The sequence below is a fragment of the Aptenodytes forsteri genome, unplaced genomic scaffold (genome assembly GCF_000699145.1).
Source record: "Aptenodytes forsteri isolate BGI_AS27 unplaced genomic scaffold, ASM69914v1 Scaffold757, whole genome shotgun sequence".
Lineage (NCBI taxonomy): Eukaryota > Metazoa > Chordata > Aves > Sphenisciformes > Spheniscidae > Aptenodytes > Aptenodytes forsteri.
The window spans coordinates 41,562-62,833 of NW_008795572.1; the positions used below are offsets into that span (position 1 = coordinate 41,562).

Genomic DNA, 21,272 nt, shown 5'->3' on the forward strand with positions numbered 1-21,272 from the left:
ATGAGCATTGAATGTGATGATTAATTTAATAAAATTCTGCAATTTCATTAAACAGAAGCTGTATAAATCTGAGATTCTGTATTTGAAAGAAAGTAAAAATCTGTATAAAGAATCTGAAAAAGATCTGAAAATATATCTGTATAAAGAAAAATCCAACGCTTTTTGATCTCAATGATCTTGTAGATCTGTATGGTCTCTACTTAAATACAGAAGTTGCACTATCGCAGAATATTGAACCAAAGAAGCTTTGTCTCCAGAATACAAGGGAGGCACTCTGTTTGCTTAATTCCCTGATACAAGAAAACGTTGGATATTGCAACATCAAGTCATAATTTCTACTAGCAGCTTCTGGGATTAATTTCTATGGTTTAAATGTGCTGTGAGCTAAAACTTGACTTTCTTCCCTTGCTTTTTTTAAAGGAACAAACTCAATTTGGAAGGCCTAGAGTCAAGTCTTGTCAGTCCAAAAGGTGTTAATTTAAAGCAATGGGATTATTTTTGAGTGTAACACTACAGTTGGGGAATACAGCATGGGAGATTATTTAAGTTTAATACTTTTGAGAAGGTAGTGCTCAGCCAATTTTGTTTCTTTTCTGATCTTTGTTAGTATTTATGATTGATCATATATATGTAATTTTTTTTCCAATTAACTAGAATACAGCTGTGCATATGGCTCAGGCAGATTCTTTATGCTTTGTGGCCTTGGTGGGATTATTAGCTGTGGAACAACACATACAGCACTGGTTCCTCTAGACCTGGTTAAATGCAGAATACAGGTTTGTTCTGCATGTTGGTATGTGGTGATATTGACAAAGCATGTTTAGTGTGGTATAATTAATCTACTAATGAATTGGAGGCATAAACTATCCCTTGGACATCATAGTCCAACAGTGCATGGAGTTTATGTAAAAGCATGGTGTGTCTTTATTTTTTGCTGCAGAATACAGTTGTGAATATGGCTCGCTCAAGTTTTATGCTCTCTGTGGCGTTGGTGGGGTCCTAAGTTGTGGCCTGACACACACTGCTGTTGTACCTCTGGATTTAGTGAAATGTCGTATGCAGGTTTGTATTAACTTAAACATTTATTAAACTTTTTCTCTATGTAGCCAGCATATTAAGAGTTACAGTAGGAACACAATCTTTTCTGGATGACAGGAAGTGAGTAAACTTGAATGCTACTGTATCAAGTCTACTGCTGTGAGACTAACAAAATACCACTTTCAAGAGAAGCAGAGGCATTTAGGCTAATCTGGATGAATTATTTTTGACTATAATTAAGGCACGTTTAACTTGACTATATTTGCTAAAAGGCACCCACCACAATGTTACTCTTTGCTGTCTGGTAGGCTGTCTAGCACTATTCGTGTGCTTTTGGAGGAAGGAAATAGTATCTTTGGTGTTTTGAAGATCTACGGTTTTTAGCCTGGAGTGACATGCATGTATAATTTGATCCATTAACATTGTGGATATCAATGCATGGCTTATGGATTAGATAGTTTCTAATGATGGGTAAAACCTGAAATGGTATTGGTAAGGCTGTCAGTGCTTGTGGCTAGTTTCCCTGAAGTGGTTCTTGATTGAACTGAAAGGATTGTCGTCACATTGCACTTAATTTGTGATACCAGCTTCCGCATTAAAATCATCTAGTGAACAGCCATGGATAAAAACATACTAATGGATTTATTCAGGCAAACCTGTGCCTCAAGAATGAAGCAAATTAAAGCACACTTTGAAATTTCTGGAAATAAAGTAGCTAACGACTTCTCTGTTGCCTAGGCTGATGCTGATTATAAAAGTGGAGATTTTGTAATGATAGAACTCCTGAAATTAGGAGGGAACTACTAATTAGTCAGACCTACTAGTCACGCCAGGAGTACTGCATGTGATATTCTTTAAAATTGTGTTCTTCTGGAAGGCCTTTATTTAGCATTCTTTACATGAGAGGCTTTTTCGCATACTTGAGAACACTTGACAAGTCTCAAACTTGAAATTCTGGTCTTAAACTAGTAATTCTGTAACATCAGGCAGACACAGGGTGCATCAAATGAGGGCAACATGCTGCTTTCTACAAAATTTGCATTGACACCAGGCTAATAGTGTAGGAATTCCCTATTTCTACTAGTAGGGAATAGCTGTAGCTGAGTATGTGTTTTATTTCTGAAAATGTATCTTAAGTGCAGTTTTCTATTGTTATGGACTTCAAAATCCAGTATTGGTAACTTGACTACCCGTGCCTAAGGGTGAGTTTCCTGGGAAGGAGACTGATGATGGGTAAAGAGGATGTAGCATCTCAAACAGTTCTTGAATCTGATTGCAAATTGGGTTAATGGGCAGAAGGCCTGAGAGCTATACAATTATGCATATACAACTGGGAGCAAGGCCTCGTACTTCCCAGGCTTCAATTGCTTGGTAGGTATGTTTGGCTTGGGCTGCCAGTCCTGGACTCCCTACGTGATGAGGGTGGTGATACTTCCCCTTCCTTCTCCAGCACTTAGAGGAAGGTGCAAAAGGAGGGTTCCATGTGGATTCCAGGTGTGACCTTGTAAAACCTGTCAGCATTTATCTCTTTACAGATCCAGTACAGAGCATGTTACTAATCCTTCCTAGATTGTCCAGGAAGAAACCCGTTGCCTGACCTCTGATGTCTTTTTAAGAAGAGGTCACCTTTTACATAGGCGATAATTAAGCATGGTTCTGACATGAACATAGTCTCATTTTACAATGCCCAGTTAAATAGTCAATCTTCTGAAGTTCTGAATCTTCTAAAATTGACGTGTTTAGGTGAACTAGTTCTCAAGTAGGTTGTTTGCCAGACTGCAAGACAAAATATCAGTCACTGCAGGTTGGCATGCATGTCCCATAGCTCTTTCTGAAAGCTTTGGTTGACTTCTAATTTGATATCTTCCTTCTTATCCCTCTGAGGAAATGTTGGATGATGTCAAATATGAAAAGTAACAGTGTGATGTGACTTAAAATTTGTCAGAATGACCTGTTTAAGAATTTCTGTTAAATGGTTTCCTTTCACATGAAAAAAAATTATTCAAGTTGGTCTTTTTTTAATTTCTGGTAAGTTATTAATGAAATCTCACTCAAAGTTTTATGTGCAGGAAATATTTTGTATGTAGCCTTCACTGTGAAGTCGAAGTACAAGTGTAGAAGTTCTTGAGTACTCTTTGATCTGCTTTGCTCCATCTGTCTTAGTCTGACTGTGTGGAGGGATCAGACTAACAGTTGACAAATAACCTTTTCTGATTAAGAATCAGGTGAATTGTCAGGTTTGGTTTGTGGCGACGCTTGAGTGTACATAGGTGTGATGTGTAGAGTGGATGAGATTGCTGACGGAAGCTGTCAAATTTTTAAAGAATCTGATCTAAACATAATTATACCAGTATACTACTGACAGTGTTAGAATAGTGATTTCAGTAAATCTTTTCAATACAGAAAGTCGCACTGTTGATTTGGAGAATAAAATGTAAAGCAAAATTCAGACAGTTTGGTGGTTTTCCTGAGTATTGAGGAATATACTGGCTGTTAAAATAAGTTAGGATTTGAGACTAGCAAGTAACCATTACAGTTATATTAGTGTAACCTCGTGGTGAGTACTTCATCTGTCCAGGGAACCTTTAGGAAGCCAGCTGTATGAGGAATTTAAGAATTCTACATTTCGGATCAGGGTGTGAGAAGGGAAGTAGTAAGCTATATCAAGCGATTAACTACTTGTTCTGTTTAGGTTGATCCACAAAAATACAAGAGCATCTTCAATGGATTTTCAGTGACAGTCAAAGAAGATGGCGTTCGTGGCTTGGCTAAGGGATGGGCTCCAACCTTTATTGGATATTCCATGCAGGGGCTTTGTAAATTTGGTTTCTATGAAGTTTTCAAAATCCTATATGGCAACATGCTGGGAGAGGTAAGCCTTAAGTGGTTTATATGAGGCTATATATCTGCAACATAATAGCATTAGTAGCACAGAGTAATCACAAAAGCGTGATTCATTAATAAAAACGTGTGTTTAAATTCATTTCAGGAAAACGCATATTTGTGGCGTACTTCGCTATATTTAGCTGCATCTGCCAGTGCAGAGTTTTTTGCCGACATTGCTCTGGCTCCAATGGAAGCTGCTAAAGTTCGTATTCAGACACAGCCTGGATATGCTAACACTCTGCGGCAGGCTGTGCCTAAAATGTTTGCAGAAGAAGGCATCTGGGCGTAAGTATCTCTTGATTTTATTCGTTATTTTTATTCAGGTTCTTGATGTTGAATATTTTTTCCTAATGAAAGACTGTTGCTAAAACTAATTGTGGCTTTAGCTTATAATACTTTTTGGTCTTTGTATTTCAAGCTAACAACTTAACATACTTCAAGGAATCTGCTGAACTGGCTGTTAATCCCACATGCTCCTTAGATCCATCTTTGTGAGTATCTTTGTGCTGAGTTCTGCTGGATAACTTCAGTTTCTAGCAGTTCCAGTCAGAGATATTCAGCAACTTTTTGGTTGTACAGTCAAAGATGCTTGAGTCATTGGCATGTAAGAGTAATATAACTGCATGTTAGCTTTCTGTTCTGATAGAAGTGGCTGTAAATATACAAGTCATTTATCACTATCGGGACTTGGCTGGTATGCAGACATGAGCCTTACTGCACTTGTAGCATCAGTACAGCATTACTGTAGTGTACTGTAATCTGAAAAGTGACTACAAAAACAGCTGTGCAGCATAGGGATCAGGTAAATTCTAATTTGTGTTGCTGTTTTAAGTTAGTACTCGGGAACTAATAAAAGTTAAATTTCTGTTCTGTAGGTATTGAGACACTTAAGCCTTACAGTGTCAGTATTTAGAAGTTGTATTCCGATAGCAACAATAAGCTAACTATTTTTTTTTTTCAAATTAGAAATGTCCTTTAAATACTGGAGAAAATGAAACTGAGTTTGTCTCTTCTTTGGTTAAGTTTCTATAAAGGTGTTGCTCCACTATGGATGAGACAGATTCCATACACAATGATGAAATTTGCCTGCTTTGAACGTACTGTTGAAGCTCTCTACAAGTACGTCGTTCCCAAGCCACGAAGTGAATGTACAAAAGGAGAACAGCTGGTAGTCACATTTATTGCAGGCTATATTGGTAAGGAATCTTTAAGTCCTACACTTCATTAATGGACTACCGCAACTCTAGAAGCCTATCCCTTTTCAGAATATCAAATTGATGTAACTAGAATGGGAGAATTTACTTTAAAATGTGCAGGGGAAAAAACTATATTCAATATGTAAGTGGAAAATGGGTCTTCAGTAGGACGATACTCTTAATTGTTCCTGTGTATTACCAATGTTAATGTCCAAGTTTAGAAACTGCAGCTGATTTAAGTGAAAAATCTTGCATCTTTGCTAGACTGGGGGGAGGTTGAAGGAAGGGGAGAGAAATCTGGATGGAAGGGGGATTTTCAGTATCCAAAGATTCAGAAGGAGTTTTGTTTTAGCAGAAGAGGTGCTGCAAGAGCAGAACCGAGGTGTTGTCTAATATTCATGTCACATTATAAGTATGTACCTGCTGTCCTTTTAGGATACCAGGAGGCTTGACATAACTTCTGTGCAATTTATTAGAAGGTGTGGTTTCAGTTGGTTGTACTTAATGTACACAGTAATGGTACAGCTAAAACACCACAGAACTAATGTCAAATTATTCTTTCAGCTGGTGTGTTCTGTGCAATTGTTTCCCATCCTGCTGACTCCGTGGTGTCTGTGTTGAACAAAGAAAAGGGCAGTTCTGCTTCACAGGTTCTTATGAGGCTTGGATTCAAAGGTACATTCTTATTTCATGTATTTTGGATCGAGTGTTTGTGGTGTTTTGGGGAGGATTTCTTTTTTTCTGGCTTCTTGTGCTACTCATGCTTTATGTTTTGCTCTATAGGTGTATGGAAAGGTCTGTTTGCTCGTATCATTATGATTGGTACCCTGACTGCACTGCAGTGGTTCATCTATGATTCTGTGAAGGTTTATTTCAGACTTCCTCGTCCGCCTCCACCTGAAATGCCAGAATCTCTGAAGAAGAAGCTTGGTCTAACTGAATAGACAACTCATGGACTGACTATGCTGGCTGTCCCAGTGATGAGTTTCATGAAACTTTTATATATTTGACTATGTAGAAAACAAACTCTATATGATGTCATTATTGGCTGTGCCCTCAGCCTGCATGAGGGTTTCAATTCTACCACTGTCATTGCCTGAAATAAATGAGAAATAGTGCTTAGCGTCTGTTTACTACTGCATATGTAAGCTTCATTTCATAGCAGCAAATACCTCAAATACTCCCCACCCCGCCAATAATAAAAAAATTAACCTGTCCTACACTTTAGGAACTAGAAAATTATGAAACAATTGTAACAAAACCAGACTTTCACTGTTTCCAGAGAAGTGCCAAGGACCTATCCTTGCAGAACTGCAGACACTAACTGCAGTTCTATGCACTTTGAGTCCACTGTTTTATTTGCCTACAATAAGCTGTTACTGTAGAATAGCTAACTCCTGAATGGCTGAGGTGAGACTGCAGTCTGATAGGGCACCCTGCTCGTAGTATCGGTGTTCTCCACAGAGATAAAAGGAACCTTATATACGTAATAGAGCCGTTTCTGCTTTGGGTGGTCATCCCAACGTAACTAACTTACGCTTATGTGACTAATTTCTGCTTCTGTTGGCTTTGAACTGCACCAAAGAATTCAGTCCTTTTGGTTGTACTGTGGAATTAAACAGTAGCTGCTACTTTTAACAAAAGAAAAGCTGATGTTAATAAAGATTCTCAAAAGATACCCGACCACTAAAAGCTTACTACAGCTTTACAGTAAAATAAAAATGGCTTGCCTCTTACTGTGGAGTTTGACAAACTTGCCAGCTTTTCCCTAGTTTGTTTTTGGTTTTTGTTTTCTGAATTAGTTTAACTGTAATGCTGAGTTTTGGTTGAACCATGCACTTCTGCAGTGCAAGAAGCCGTACTTTTTTTTTTTTGGACCTTACTTGATGTGAAGAGAAAAATCTAGTCTCCTAGGCATAGAAGAGGAGACACACACAATGTTTTTGTTAAGGCAAAGAATTTGGTTTTTTCAGTCTTTTACAGAAAGATAAGCATGCTGCCTTCAGTGTTTTGCCTGTTCAAGAAACCCACAGTTGATAATCGCATTGAGAAAAATCCAGAAAATGCCTAATAGGATATAAAGGCTTCACCGTATCCACTACTACTTTGTTAAGAGCTGGAGCATAAGTGTCTGTGCAAAACTGTTTGGATGTGCTGCCTTTCAGCATGTGAGCTGATGATGCCGAACTTGGCTTGGCATTCACGTATGTTGTACTGCTCCTTCCTCCTTACTTGTGTCCTTTAGAGTCAAAAGGACAATTAAAGCAGGCGCCATTGGAGTAGCATAAATATACTGACTGCTGCATCTTGCTGGAGTCTGATGTTCCTGCTACCAATTTACATAGCGCTGAGCTTCTCACCCCCTGGGAAAACCCTCCGCATTCCGAGATTTTTGGATGGTTGTGCTAAACAAGCTGAGCCTTATTTTGAGTTGCCGCCTTTTCAAAACATGGAGTAAAATCTAAAACTGCTCTGTTTCCCTGTCACCGTGACACTAAACACATTCTTAGAGCGGTTGGTATCTTAACTGCGTTATACAGCAAAGTCAAATTCCGTAAGTGTAAATAAAGCATTTGTACAAGTACTTTGGTGTTGAATTAAATATATTTCATGATATAAGTATGTACATCTTGTTGCCCCATCGTGAGTGGGAAGCTTTGAAATTATTTAATGAATCATTAAATGCTCCTAAGAGCTTCCTTGGAGAAGAGCATTAACTATGACTTGATCTTGTATCAAGACCACTGATGTTACATCAGCTATTGAAGTTAACTTTTGTATGTGGTTCAACTTGTTAGAAAAAGTAGTGTCACTTTTGTGTACTGAATATCATAGTTTCTTTAAAGGTGCACTTTAACTCAGTAGACTTTGTTTGCTGGAAAACATCTCGAGTTCCTTCTAATCCTGGGAAAGTGAAGCGCTTTTGCCAACTTTTAAGGCTGGCAGAAGAATGAGACAAACTTGGCGTGTGCAGTGAGGTAGCCCGATTGTCAAGTAATCCAATGATAAGCTAAATTTCTCAAGGCTGTTTCTTGTCATTCTGTGTGTGGAGCAAAATCACGCAATTTTTCTCTAGAATTGGGTCACCTTTGTGCAGCGGTTTTAAATGTGTGCAGTAAGTAATAAGAGAATCTTAAATCCATTTTCTTACTGCTCAAGGGTAGACCTGAAACTATCTTAAAGATGCTCGGATAACTTTATTGAGGTAAATCTGGGATAAGACTACAAGGGGCAGCTAGCTGTTCTGTTCTTTTGTAACTGAGAAAGGGAAAATACACTTAGTGCTACTTCCAGTGTTGTGTTTCAGTGGAAAACCCGAGAGGGGGAGAGAATTGCCTTGCAGCTGCTGACTGCACTGATGTTCAGGCATAGGCTTGTTCGGATGCTTGAGATGAAGGGGTTTGACATATAAAATGCTGCTGCTTAAAGGGTCTCCCACTGGTATTTTAAATAAGCTCCAGTGGGAAAACTGTAGTAGTATAATGCATTTAATAGGTCAACTTTGTCATCGATAACCGTGCTTTGTAGCGTAACGCATGGTACGTTTTCTGAAAGTTGAGAACACGGGGCAGGGGAGCCGCGGTGCTTCAGATGGGCTTGTGCTTTCATTGCCAGGAAAGTCCTGTATCGAAAAGGAGCACTCCGTTTTGAACCAAGTATAACTTAGCTCCAGAGCAGTCACTAAACCCAAAAGTGCTTTGTAAAATATGGGTTATGTATATGCTGCTTGTGTATATTGTTTTATGAAGGGGAACACATCCTTTCTTGCTATTACTGGAGCTGAGATCAGCTTTCTGGTTTAAAGCGTACTGTCTATCTAAATTTGGAATAACAGCTCCATTCACACCCTGTTTTTATATCAGATTGTACTGCAAGTCAAACGTGCTGATGTTGCCGATACTTGCTGAAATGCTTGTTACATATCATTTTAAAATGGGATGTAATGATACAAATAGTTGTAATTCATTTGCATTTCTACATAGAAATGATGTAGTTCACAGTGAAAACAATAAACATCCTGCTTTTTTTTATAGCAAATATGAGTACCTTGGATAGCTGAGCTTAGTAGGTACGTGGCCTTGTTACAGGATGTGATTTTTGTAACTCGAGTGATGTGGGAGAAGGATGTCGCTATCAGAAACTTCTTGGCTGAGCTGATGTTCTGGTGTCTCAAAGTAGATTTTAGTGTGTTGGGATTACTTTGCTCGCGTCGTTTTTCAGCGTTGATCACTTAATGCTGTTACTGTTTTGTTTGGGTTTGGTTTTTTTTTTTTCCTTGTGAGTTGTTGGCAAGAATATAATTGGCCAGTTCTATGCCTGCATACTAAGTTAAAAGCAAAGATGTCCTGAGTATAGCTACAGGTTGGGCTGCATGGGATGATACCTTAAAAGAGTAGCATAGCTGTAATTTTCATTATTACCTGAATCTCTCAATCACTTAATAAAATTGTAGAGAGTACCGTTGAGTGCCCCTAGAAAATGGACTAAGTAAGGGGTTGTAGTTTTACTGGGCTACAGTATACTCTCCCCACCGCTGAGTACTAAACCAAGGAGGCGAGGTTAGTAGTCTGCTTTAAATTTATGAAAAATACCTCACACTCTGCCTCATCTTTTCCACTGTAGAAAGAGCTTTGCCTCTGTCCTCAGACCACTGTAATTACAAAGCAACTCTAAAACTCGCATTTAATTTTTTAGTATAGCAGAGGTGTGTGCTTGAAAGGCAAATGAAGATTTGCAATACCTGTGCAAGAGATTATGGGGGAATTACTGATCACTCACCTTATTTCTGAGGACAATACAGTGGGTGTGTAAACTTCTGATCCAGATTTTTTTTTTTTTTCCAAGTAGACTTTCTCTGTGACTTAAACTTTTTCTCTCTTGCTTGTAGCAACAAAATTTCTGAAAGGATCATAATGCTTTGGACCTGCACTTCCTGGGAAGGAAGGGTGGGTGGTCTGCATATGTCTCTAGATAAATTAATGGTTCGGTAACATTTTTTGCATACTTGACTTCCCATGGAGACCATGAACAGGACTGTATACTCAGCTTTTCACTGGTAGATGTGTTCTAAGATTTGGAGGTTATTGATTTGGGGGTTGAAAGTGAAATCAACAGTTGTTTATCCTGGCTTATTTTCTGGTTACTATTCCAAAGAACAAGCATGCTCTTTTCATCCAGAAAGAACTCGTTGCTGCGTCAAGACTTCTCTGATTAACTGTGCAGCTGGAGCCTATTTTCCACTTCTCTTCACTTGTGTAGATAGTGCCCTACTGGCTCTCCAGTTCTGCCTCTCCAGATTTTTACTGGCTACTGACCACAAATGATTCATTCATAAAGTTGAAAACAAAATAAATAAAATTGCTATAGCCCATGATGCAGTTAATCCACTGGTAACTGTTAACCGCATCATATGGGCCGTAGCGAAAGGCGCTTAAGATAGATTTCTCACACAGCTCTATCAATGTTCTTTTGGTAGCCATGTCTATTGTGCCAAGTGCTCTCCTTGACGGCACTAACATGAGCTTGCACACAAAAAAACCAAACCAGGATTGGTGGATTCAGTGAATATCCAGCTTTAATATACAAATGAGATATATTTATTACATAAATCCCAAACTCTTGTGGCGTATGTATGTGCATGTATATATATATATTTTCAGGTATGATACACAACGCATGCTTTAGCATGGCTGATCATTCCGGATGTTCTTTAATTTTTCTGTCTCCTTCAAATGCCATTTGGTTATTTTCAGGGGCTTGCTTAAGAATTGTGTGAAAGAGCCAAAGGGACACCGGTTGGTAAATAGTATCTGTGGATGCTTTCTAGGAAAACTTGTCTTTTGACAGGTTTATCCTTGCAGTCTGTCAGGTGGACTGGGAAGGGGTAAGAGAAAATTGGGAAGTAGGAATGGACCTCTACCAAAAAGAGGAAAACTTGATGAAACAGTATGTTTGAGGTTGACTGAGGGCAACGAAGCAAGCAGGGTACGGAAGACCAGCACCATGAAGCAGGCCAAAAGATACAGAATGCTGAGTGAGGATGAGAACAGTGAGAGAGTGGAATGGTTGTATCTTCCATACAGTCAAGAGCCTAGTAGCTGCAAGATGTTCAGGTATGACCAACTAAAAAATTGAGAAGTTATAAAGGCCTTACTGTATGCTTATACTTCGTGATATAATTTCATTTATAGGGATTTTCTTAATTGCTGTACCTCTCCTAATTGTTTTTTATAGTCATTTTTATTCCTATTTAATGCACTTTCCCCCCTATCCTCTGCTAAACCCATTATCTTGTTACTTCAGTCTACTGCGTTTTCAAATGTCTCAGATCTCTTAAACTCTTGCTAACCACAGAATAACCACAGAAATACTGCCAGTGGCTCCTATCAGTCTAACCTTTTGGGACCTAAGTAGCTTCTCTTTGCTAATTCTGCTGCTCACTATAGTATTTTGTGGGCTAAGAAACAATGAATGAATAACACTGTTAGGATTCCTGAACAGATACCGTGACACTGGGAGAAAGCCATCAGTAGGGCTAGTCGGTCTTTCAAAACACTGTCCCCATATAGAGTTCTGTGTTTTAAAGACATAACAGTGCTGCATGGTAATTATAATTTAAAATTATAAAGCCTCACAGAAAACCTTATACAAATTATTCCATCTAAATGTGTGACAAACTTTTTGCGAGGCATCGGCAATACTTCTGGGCGTTGCTTGCTTCACTGCATTTACCTCTTTAAATATTGACTATTTAAAAAAAAAGTGCAAAAGTTTACAAAAATCATAGAGTGACTATATTGAGACAAATATTAAATTGCTACTGCAGTTTGACTAACTCTTGTTTAACTCTATCTGGAAACAACAATTTTGTTCCTTCCTTTGGAGCAGGAAAGGAAAGCTGAAGATACGTCAGTCTTGGGTCCTGCTTCCTTCATGAAAGCAAACTCGAAAGGTAAGAACATTTTATGCTTTAACACTGTTTTATTGTAGAAAACAAGCAATTTATTAAATATAGCATCTGTCATCCTTCAGAAAGACAAATACATGCACAGAGACATGTTTTTTGCTCACATTATAGCTTGTCCCTTGAATTCAGTATGACTTTTTTTCTGTCCTTTTCAAAGGAAGAGGACAAATCTCTAGTTAAGTTTCGGTGTGCTTCTCAATGAAGCCTTTAAATATTGTCTGTCTTCTTAGTACTACACGTGATGGGGTTAACGCTCCTCGAACTAGTATTCTTTAGGCAGTGACATTTCACAGTGATCAGTTCATGTCTGAAATCTTGGTTATTTCATCTTTCATATCTTTGATCTCAGTTTGAACTCTTGTTAGATTGGCCAATTTCTCATTCAGTAAAGCAATTTCCTTCTCCCGTCGTAATACCTCCTCTACTAATCTTCCTATTCTCAGTGTTAGGTCATTTATTAATGGCTCCAAGATGGCAAAATCCTTTTTAAGTTTGTACATCTTGGGTTTTAAATCATTTGCAAATGTAACCGTCTTCAGAACTTTTGCTCTGTCACCTTCGAGATTCAAAAGTCTATCCGAATGCTTGTTAAAACCACTCCTTAACTCAGATAATGCTGTCTTAATTTGCTCAATTTTTCTTGCGTTACTGGATGCCAAGCTCTGTAGTTTTGTACTTCGGTCGATGCTACTGGTAAGCAGGTCACCTATATTTTTTACCGTCGTCTTTTCACCTTTTTCTACTTTATCTTCTAGTGTTTGCAAAGAATCTGTCAATGCAGTCATATCTGAGACTAGGCCTGAAATGCGCCTTATGTCAGTTTTTACTGTCGCGATCGTCAAAGTTACGTTTTTTGCTACAGAAGCTGCATTCTGTTCAACACTTGAAACTGCATGAAAAAGAGTTGTTAAATTCTTCTGCAGTTCTTCTTGTTTTTTAATTATGCTGCTAGACCATGTTTTCATTGTATAAATATCTTCCTGCACATGTTTAATGTGAGAAATCATTTGAAGGTCTTCCATCTGTTCCATTAAGTTCCAAGTCTTTTCACACTAGAGGGATACAAATAAAAATATTTGACAAGATTTCTAGTTTAACACCTCACATAAAAATTAAAGCTATATTCTAATGAAATATCTTACTTTATTGATACTGAAATTGAGCACAAACCCTGTCTTTAGGAAATAAACTTCTGTTGCAACAGAACCAAAAATTTCAGTTTTTTCCTTTCAGTATACATAACAAATTCAAATGTTACTACTTTTTCTATTGTAACAAAAATTACAGGAAGGTGCTATATGACTTTCCAGCGTGACCTCTGAAAACACAAGTCATCAAATGCAATCTTCTTCTGATTTACAGAAATGTTTGTATTAAGCCTCTAACCTGCGTGATCCAGAAAGACACATGTAGAAAGATACTCAGAAACATTTTAGAAAGATGCCTACTTTAAAATTCTCTTATCCAAAAATCATGGACCATAATTAACTGATGCATTTTTATTTTGGTAATCATAATACATATTTTGAACGCGGTGTTCACAGAAGAAAAAGCCAAAGGAATTAGGCATGGTTTAAATAGCCACCAAAATACTTCACAGGAAAAACATTACTTAAAACAGCCTGCCTCCATAAAAGCTACGTTAATGAGGGAACACTCATGCTACTGTTGGATTTCTGGCTGAATTTGCTAGTTTACTTTTTTGGGGTTTTTTTTAATGGTTGGTTCTTGGTTTTCAAATTTGAGAGGAAGAAAGGAAAATACCTAAGTGATACTATCCTGTTCAATCCCCAATAAGTCAGTGTAAAACTTGGAGAGAAAAAAAACACCAAATGGGCAAACTGAAACACATTCTAAGAGCCTATAATTAGTTTCATACTAATCCTTTTCTTGATGCTAGTAGTAAAAATATCACCAAAGAAACAAATATTTTTAACTTTTTGATAGTGTTGGTCATTCCTCACTAGCACTGTTCGCTTAAAAACAAAATACCAAAATTTAGGTCGTGGAGAGCTGTGCTGGTTTCCTAGGTAATGCCCTCTAAGGATGAGGATTTCCTGTTCAATCTCGTGTACGTTCAGCTTTCAATAGGGTTGAGGTTGATGAAAGACATTAAATTGGGGAGCATACCACTGGTAATTTAGCCACCTTTCCCCAAAAATATATGAAGTTAGAAACACACTGGAACATGTTGTGAAAAGTATTTAAAAAACATTTCCGTATAGAATAGTATTTCTTAATGGAACACTAAAGTATTTATTCTGTACCCTTTCTGGAAGAGCAATTTATTTTGAACTAGATCATGCACCAGGACAGGGCAATCCACTATAATATATTTTTATTGAATATGACTGTAAACAGATACAAATCTATACATAAGTAATAAATATATGAAAGACTTCATAACATTGAGAAATGCTGGTTAAATAGTCTCTTGAATGGGCAGCATTAACTGTTTAGTGAAGATTTCAGTAGAGTTCTAGATAAATGAATGTACAAAATCAGAATAATTTAACTTAAGCCTGATTAAGTCATAAGTGTGGTGGGTTCATACTGCCTACTAAGCAATCTCCTTTCCTGAGTTCAGAAATCAGGAATGGGAAATTATCAAGACATGAGTCTGTAGCCACAAATTTATGGTGGTCCCGAGACCCAGATTTCAATGAGCAGCTACCAGGCCTATTAGGTAGTACTACATCCTGTGCAAGTAGATCTATTAAGTCTATGGATAAATTAGATATTCCCTGGCCCCAAGTACGTATCTCCATAGCTTTCATTGATTACTTTTGTAGCTCTTGCTTCACCAAACTTTAGGAAACAATGTCAGTGACACTGTTAAGTTTTTTTCACTTTGAAATGCAAAGCAATACCAGACGTGTCATGTAATGCCTAACAGAGAACATTCTACAGAAGAAAAGGTAAAAACTTGTTTCTGTCAGCACCATAACAAACAAACGAAAAAACCCACCAAAAAAAACCCCAAACTAATACAGTGACTGATCACACCAAACTTGCAAATTAAATGATGGAAGAATCTAACAGGAATATCTGTGAAGAAGAACGTCAGTCTATATGTAGTCCAATGACGTCAATGGCACAACAAAACTATGCCAGTGATTTTAGAAAGTTTGAAAAGGCTGGAAATGGGGTCTAAGGAGGCTATTTGCATGGGATCAAAGAAATAAAAGATAACACCAGCTGCTGTGAAACCCCCTGCATATAAATACCAGTAGAAGGGAAGGTTCTTGGTAAGGGGTGCTTTACTAGTGTTTTCTGTAATGCTGTTGTATATAAGCTTCAGCTGTTAAAAATGTACTTTGGCTTTCCTGCACATAATAAAATATGTAGATCCCACTAACAACTCTGACATTAAGAAGTCTGTACTGTAAGCACAAAAACATTGTGGTATATAATACGTTAAAAGTGAGGTACATGTATATCTGCCTAGAAGTATGAACTTAATTGTTCATTGTGTTACAAGTCCATAGAATATAATACAAGAAGTGAAAATATAAAAAAGCAGTGAGAACTAAATATAAATTTTAATCTGTCATCTCCGGTTTTCATTTTTTTTCTTAAATCTAAATACTTTGCTTCAAATTCCGTTTTAATAAAAATGATCTTTTAATAAATAAGCTGAAAATAATCCTAAATTTAAGAAATTACTCCTTGCTCCCTCCAACACAATATTTCTTGCTCTCTGTCCTCTTTATTACAAGTTTGCCTTTCAGGCTGATCCAATGCCTCTTTAAATTGATGACAGTATTTCAGCTACCCTTAACATATGTTGAGGTCACATTATTGTATTAAAAATTAAAGTGCTCTTTCATCAATGAAAACCCTAAGTCCAAATTCACTTATCCCCATTCTGGTCATTTTCTAAATTATAGCTTTCTGAAGTTATGTCTTTTACTTTCGAAGATACTTCTATGTCATGCACTACTTCTTCTAAAACTACTACTTCATTTTGCACTTTCAATATGCTGTCGTTGTTTTTAATAAAATGATCTTTTAATAAATAAGCTGAAAATAATCCTAAATTTAAGAAATTACTCCTTGCTCCCTCCAACACAATATTTCTTGCTCTCTGTCCTCTTTATTACAAGTTTGCCTTTCAGGCTGATCCAATGCCTCTTTAAATTGATGACAGTATTTCAGCTACCCTTAACATATGTTGAGGTCACATTATTGTATTAAAAATTAAAGTGCTCTTTCATCAATGAAAACCCTAAGTCCAAATTCACTTATCCCCATTCTGGTCATTTTCTAAATTATAGCTTTCTGAAGTTATGTCTTTTACTTTCGAAGATACTTCTATGTCATGCACTACTTCTTCTAAAACTACTACTTCATTTTGCACTTTCAATATGCTGTCGTTGTACTGCATGCCTTCAAGAACCTTTCGCATTGCCACTGTATCAGAAACAGTTTTCAACATATCATTCTCCACAGTATATAGCTGTGTTGTCAAGTCCTCTATCTTTTTCTCCATACTTAGCAATTCACTTGATAATCTAAGAATAGAGTGAATAGCATTTTCAATTGTTGGCAAATGGGTCTTGCACTCCTCAATTTTAGGTTCATAGTTCGCAAGTTTCTGATTCAGGTCCGTGTCCTTGGCTACCAAACTATTCTGTTGTTCTTCTAGCTTTTCAACTGCCTTTGCATTTAAGTCCAACTTTTGTTCAACTCTAGAGAATTCATCATCTTCTTGCCTTTTTAGTGTTTTAATATTTCTGGCTGTACTGTCTTCCAAATCTCTTACTTTTTCTGAAAGGGATTTAATTCTTTGGTCAACTTCATTAATTTGGGAAGTAACTTCTGTATGTATGAACTTCGCTTCAGATTTTAAACCACTAGTGTTTGTGTTCATTTCATCCAAGCTTCTTCTCCAGGAATCTGTAACATTTTGCAACTTCTCATTAATGCTCTGCATCTTTACAGAGAGAGTCTGTTCATTGTTCTGAATATCATTTATGATGTTATGAAGAGAAGATATTTCCTGCTCAAACTCAGTCATCACAGAGGTGGATGAGGCAGCTTCTTGTAGGATACTTTCAGAAGACTCAAGCTGCATTTATAACACAAAACAATGTCCATGTCTACTTAACAAAAGTAAGAATAGAAGACCACTTGCATTTATTTAACAGAGAATAAAGTCCCTTAGAAGCCACTTGTTACAAAGCTCCTAAATGATTTGTTTCCATATTTCATCTTTAAAATATTGTTGATTAAGCTAGCATGAAAAAGTCACAGAAAAGGGTATGTTTGTTGTTGAGTTTCTAGAGAATGCATGCAATTTTCTTTGTTGTCAATTCCTTATTTTCCATGGTGGGTTTGGTTTTTTTTTTGTAAAATATATCACGCTACCTCGATGCCATGCAATATTTTGCAATCTGAAGTGTAGTATATAAATATCCAAATTACATCATGTATAAATGACATCATTATGAGATCAGTGCTAAAATGACATCACTGGCATAAGCCATGCTGTACTCCCATCATTATCTGTAAGATATAAGGGATAATTCGGCAGCCAGCCCAAGTTTTCTACTTGATAATGTCACACATAGATAAGAAAATAAAATAGCAATGAAAAATTTTTACTATCACTTCATTATGTCGTTCATATTATTAGAACAGATCTACTACATAAAAATGCCTACAAATTTTCTTCAAATCAATGTATATTACACTTACACACAGAACAATACTGGTAGAATGAAGTATGTGCGTAATTGTAAGTTTTTAAAAATAGTTTAGTGTCTAAAAAATAATACTGAGATACAACCACTATATTCACATACTCGAACAATGGTATGGATTGACACGTTTAGTCACATGAAATATTCTCCAAAGGCCTATTCACAGGGAAGTAGAATACATTATGAAAATTTATTTTAAAACAGTCAGTTAAATTTTACTAAATGACAACAAAGGAAAACAATGGCATATGTTCACCAGAGATTATCCAATTAAGATGTTAATGATTACCTTTTCAGAAATTAAGTTAACTTTATTTTCCATGTCCAGGAATTTTTCAGCTTCTTGCTGTAAGAAATTGTACTTTTTTTCCATATCAGCAAATTGACCTGACTGCTGAAATAGGAACCTACAAATTGCAAGTAAATAAATAGTAAACATAATGAGATAATTAGCATATATTCAGTGTTCTGGGACCTGATTCACAGCAATCTGTTATGGCAGGGATTTGTGTTCACAGAATTTGCTAGATCAACACATGAAAGAAAAAAAAAAAATCAGGATTTAATGAAGTTGCTCTGTCTTCATACTGGAGTTATCTTCCAACAGAGCTGGAAAAATAAGGAAACATCCATAGATGTGCTTTGTTTTTACATTGTATGCCATTCAAACAGGAAAAATGTCTGATAAGACTGCTGACATAGGGAAGCCATTATATGCTTGTAATGCATTGCCTTACGATATATTTTATGGATAAAGTAATATTTAACCAGTGGAAATAAAACACACAAAAAAATTTGTACTTTCTTGCAAAGCATCACAAAATCATGCGTAGAAGCCTTTGGATTTAGAAAGGCTGGTCAACTCTAATGTTGTTTAATTGTAACCATTCAAGAACATATGGTGCATTGTGGCAAAGCTTGTATAGCTACTGTTGTGATGATGCTAGCTTTGTGAACAAACAGTGGAGATGTCAATCCTGTACTTTATATACATTCTAGATTCATTTACTGTGAACTTGGGAGCTTTCTGAACTGTAAGCACTTTATACAGTTAAAAAGGAAATGAGACAACCAAGCAAGAACCCTAAATTTTGCTGGATGTTTATTAATCCCAAAACAAGGTTTATTGTAGACTAAGCAGGGGTCCTCCCAGTAGTAAGAACAATTTTATCTAGAACAACAGAGTTTATTTAAAATACTTGTGCTTTCATAAATTGATATTTATTAGTATATTGCATAGCAATTAGAAGTTTCAAAAGATCTATAATAGTCTATACAGATTAAGTCAGGCAATAAAAGCTAAAATGCTAGCTATAGATAGATACATGCAAATCAGAGATAAACAGATATACATAAAACAGTAAGCGGAAGCATCACTAATCGTTTTATTCTACTATGTCGTTCTGTTTCTCAAAGATTTAGATAATGAAATCTGGGTGATGTTAAAATAAGAACAAATTTTACCTCGATTTTCAGATTGATGTCTGGAGTGTAATAATCCGGACTAATTTCTTGCACTAGAGTTCTGAGAATTTCATCGTATCATTTCTGCAAGAAGCTCAGTTTCTGATGGAACTAAGGTACTGATGCTGCTAAGATATTCTAAAACGTCTTTTACAAAGATATTTGACCTTTACTTGAAGACTCCACATAATGAACAATTTACCACACTGCTGAGCAAATTATTTACAGAAAACTCTACTTCACTTCTACTGTTGATTTATTTATTACCTGCCAAATGAGCCTTGTTGTACTTATTGTCAGATTAAATTGCTCTTCACAGTTAGATGTAGTCTCCAAAGCAGGTATTTACAATTCATGAGCAAGGCACCTTTTAAAGTTTCAACGTGATAGAACAGATCGAGCTTCTATAATCCCTCACTATATGCCAATGTTTCCACATGTGTGAGTACTGCTATTCTTTTCTTGATCCTTCTAGCTTTAACAAGTTTCTACAGTCACTTAACCCAAACACTATATTCAAGTGTAACTAATCATATTGCCCGTGACTGAATACAGTATAGACTACAAAAGAAAATATTAAAATCCACTTTAGAGGCTTACCTACCAGGTCAGCACCAGGCAAACAGCGAGGGAAATTATGCTCAAGCTGGTCCTTGAGTCCATCCAAAAGGAACTCCAATCATTGCTGGTCCCGGGACTTGGCAGCTTCCCACAATTACTGTGCTTCTCAACCTTTTGTGAACTTTCACTGGTCTTGGATGAAGAAATACCTTTTTTCCTCTGCTTAACTTCAGACATTTTGTGTTTTTAATAAGCAGAAGCAAAGGAGAGAGCTAGGGGGGGAAAAAAAAAACCACAACAAAAACAAACACAAACGAAAAAGGACTAGTTATTTCTAAGCATCCCCAAATATAACCTTTTGCCCTTTAGTTACAGAAATACACGCCCAAAAATGTTTCCTTCAGTGTTTACTATGTTTTCTAGTTATGTGAACTTTTGTAAAGTATCATAATACTTTCATAAGACTTTGTGAAAATTTGTTTACTATAGAGCACTGCTTTCGTATTTTCTCAAACTGAACTGACTTTTCAAACTTTAGCTAATTTCACCTTCCCAGAAATATTTCATCTGTTGTATAATAGGTCATTCTGAAGATATATTTAAAATCACAAGGACTTGAAAGCATGATATTTCTTTTTATAATTGATTACTGTCACAATTTCATCAGCAATTTCACTATCCTGTTTTACTGGTAGATTTATTTTTAAAAAATTATTACCTATTCCACATTAAAGGGGAAAATTAATTTTCTCTTTTTTAAAAATGGGATTGCAAATCAAGATTTAATTTAGAAATAGTTCTGTTGTAATGATTTCATGTCATCTGTAAAGCCACAGACATCAGTTAATAGAAAGCCATTAATAGAAAAATACAGAAGATTAATGAAATACTGTATCTAGGTAAAAGAAAAAGCTGTAATTTCCTCTTTGCTAAAATTAAGGTCCAAATAGACTCAGGCAATATGACTCTCCGGTTTTGAAGACTACAAAAGCTCATATTCTAACCAAGCGGAAGTACAGAGTGGAATTTTTAAGCCTAAAATTTTCCACCATACTGCTCAAAATAGACCAGATCCTTGACGGATTCAGTTTAGCACAATTTGAGACAAAAATGTTGTGCTTCTTTCTGGATTCATTTTGCAGTATTGCTGCTTAGTCACATGTCAAAAATATAAATATTTAAATATTAGAGATACTTACATAGTCACATACATGCATAAAAGGCATTGTTTAAAATCTAAATCTGTCACGAGCATGAAGCTTAGAGCTGCTTGTGAGTCACAGTATTAGGAAGCACGCTCTGAGTCTGAAGCACGTAGGAAAAAAACAAAAAAAAAAAAGGCAAAAATGCTATTTTGTAACTTTTAAAACACCTTTATGATTGAGAGCGTGTATTATGAAGTTAAAATTTAAAAAATTGGCCTGAATGGTAGGGAAATGGTTTAATACAGGAACA

At 36.4% G+C, this 21,272-nt stretch overlaps 2 protein-coding genes across 3 annotated transcripts; one reads left to right on the forward strand and one right to left on the reverse strand.

The window, feature by feature from the left end:
• The first annotated feature begins 634 nt into the window (after positions 1–634).
• Positions 635–6,253, forward strand: SLC25A3 (solute carrier family 25 member 3). The gene is made up of 6 exons (XM_019472839.1): positions 635–776; positions 3,731–3,910; positions 4,028–4,209; positions 4,948–5,120; positions 5,685–5,795; positions 5,904–6,253. Exons 1-6 carry the CDS (start codon positions 690–692, stop codon positions 6,062–6,064), a joined length of 894 nt encoding a protein of 297 aa, XP_019328384.1. The 5' UTR covers positions 635–689; the 3' UTR covers positions 6,065–6,253.
• Positions 6,254–6,916: 663 nt separating this feature from the next.
• On the reverse strand, positions 6,917–20,059 carry IKBIP (IKBKB interacting protein). 2 transcript variants are annotated; one of them, XM_009282241.2, is made up of 3 exons: positions 19,861–20,059; positions 18,082–18,199; positions 6,917–13,139 (listed from the first exon to the last, which is right to left on the reverse strand). In XM_009282241.2, exons 1-3 carry the CDS (start codon positions 20,052–20,054, stop codon positions 12,384–12,386), a joined length of 1,068 nt encoding a protein of 355 aa, XP_009280516.1. In that variant the 5' UTR covers positions 20,055–20,059; the 3' UTR covers positions 6,917–12,383. The 2 variants fall into 2 exon arrangements, with proteins under 2 accessions (XP_009280516.1, XP_009280517.1); XM_009282242.2 differs by lacking the exon at positions 6,917–13,139 and adding an exon at positions 16,125–17,158.
• Between the last annotated feature and the right edge of the window lie 1,213 nt (positions 20,060–21,272).

What these genes read in the sequence shown, in the direction of transcription:
- SLC25A3 (XM_019472839.1), top strand. Translation starts at nt 690, where the DNA reads ATGCTTTGTGGCCTTGGTGGGATTATTAGCTGTGGAACAACACATACA. An exon ending in ATGGCAACATGCTGGGAGAG is followed by an intron (nt 3,911 to 4,027) that starts GTAAGCCTTAAG and finishes AATTCATTTCAG; the next exon opens with GAAAACGCATATTTGTGGCG. An exon ending in GCAGAAGAAGGCATCTGGGC is followed by an intron (nt 4,210 to 4,947) that starts GTAAGTATCTCT and finishes TCTTTGGTTAAG; the next exon opens with TTTCTATAAAGGTGTTGCTC.
- IKBIP (XM_009282242.2), bottom strand. Translation starts at nt 20,054, where the DNA reads ATGTCTGAAGTTAAGCAGAGGAAAAAAGGTATTTCTTCATCCAAGACC. An exon ending in GTTTGCCTGGTGCTGACCTG is followed by an intron (nt 18,200 to 19,860) that starts GTAGGTAAGCCT and finishes TGCAATTTGTAG; the next exon opens with GTTCCTATTTCAGCAGTCAG. An exon ending in TTAACTTAATTTCTGAAAAG is followed by an intron (nt 17,159 to 18,081) that starts GTAATCATTAAC and finishes TTATAAATGCAG; the next exon opens with CTTGAGTCTTCTGAAAGTAT.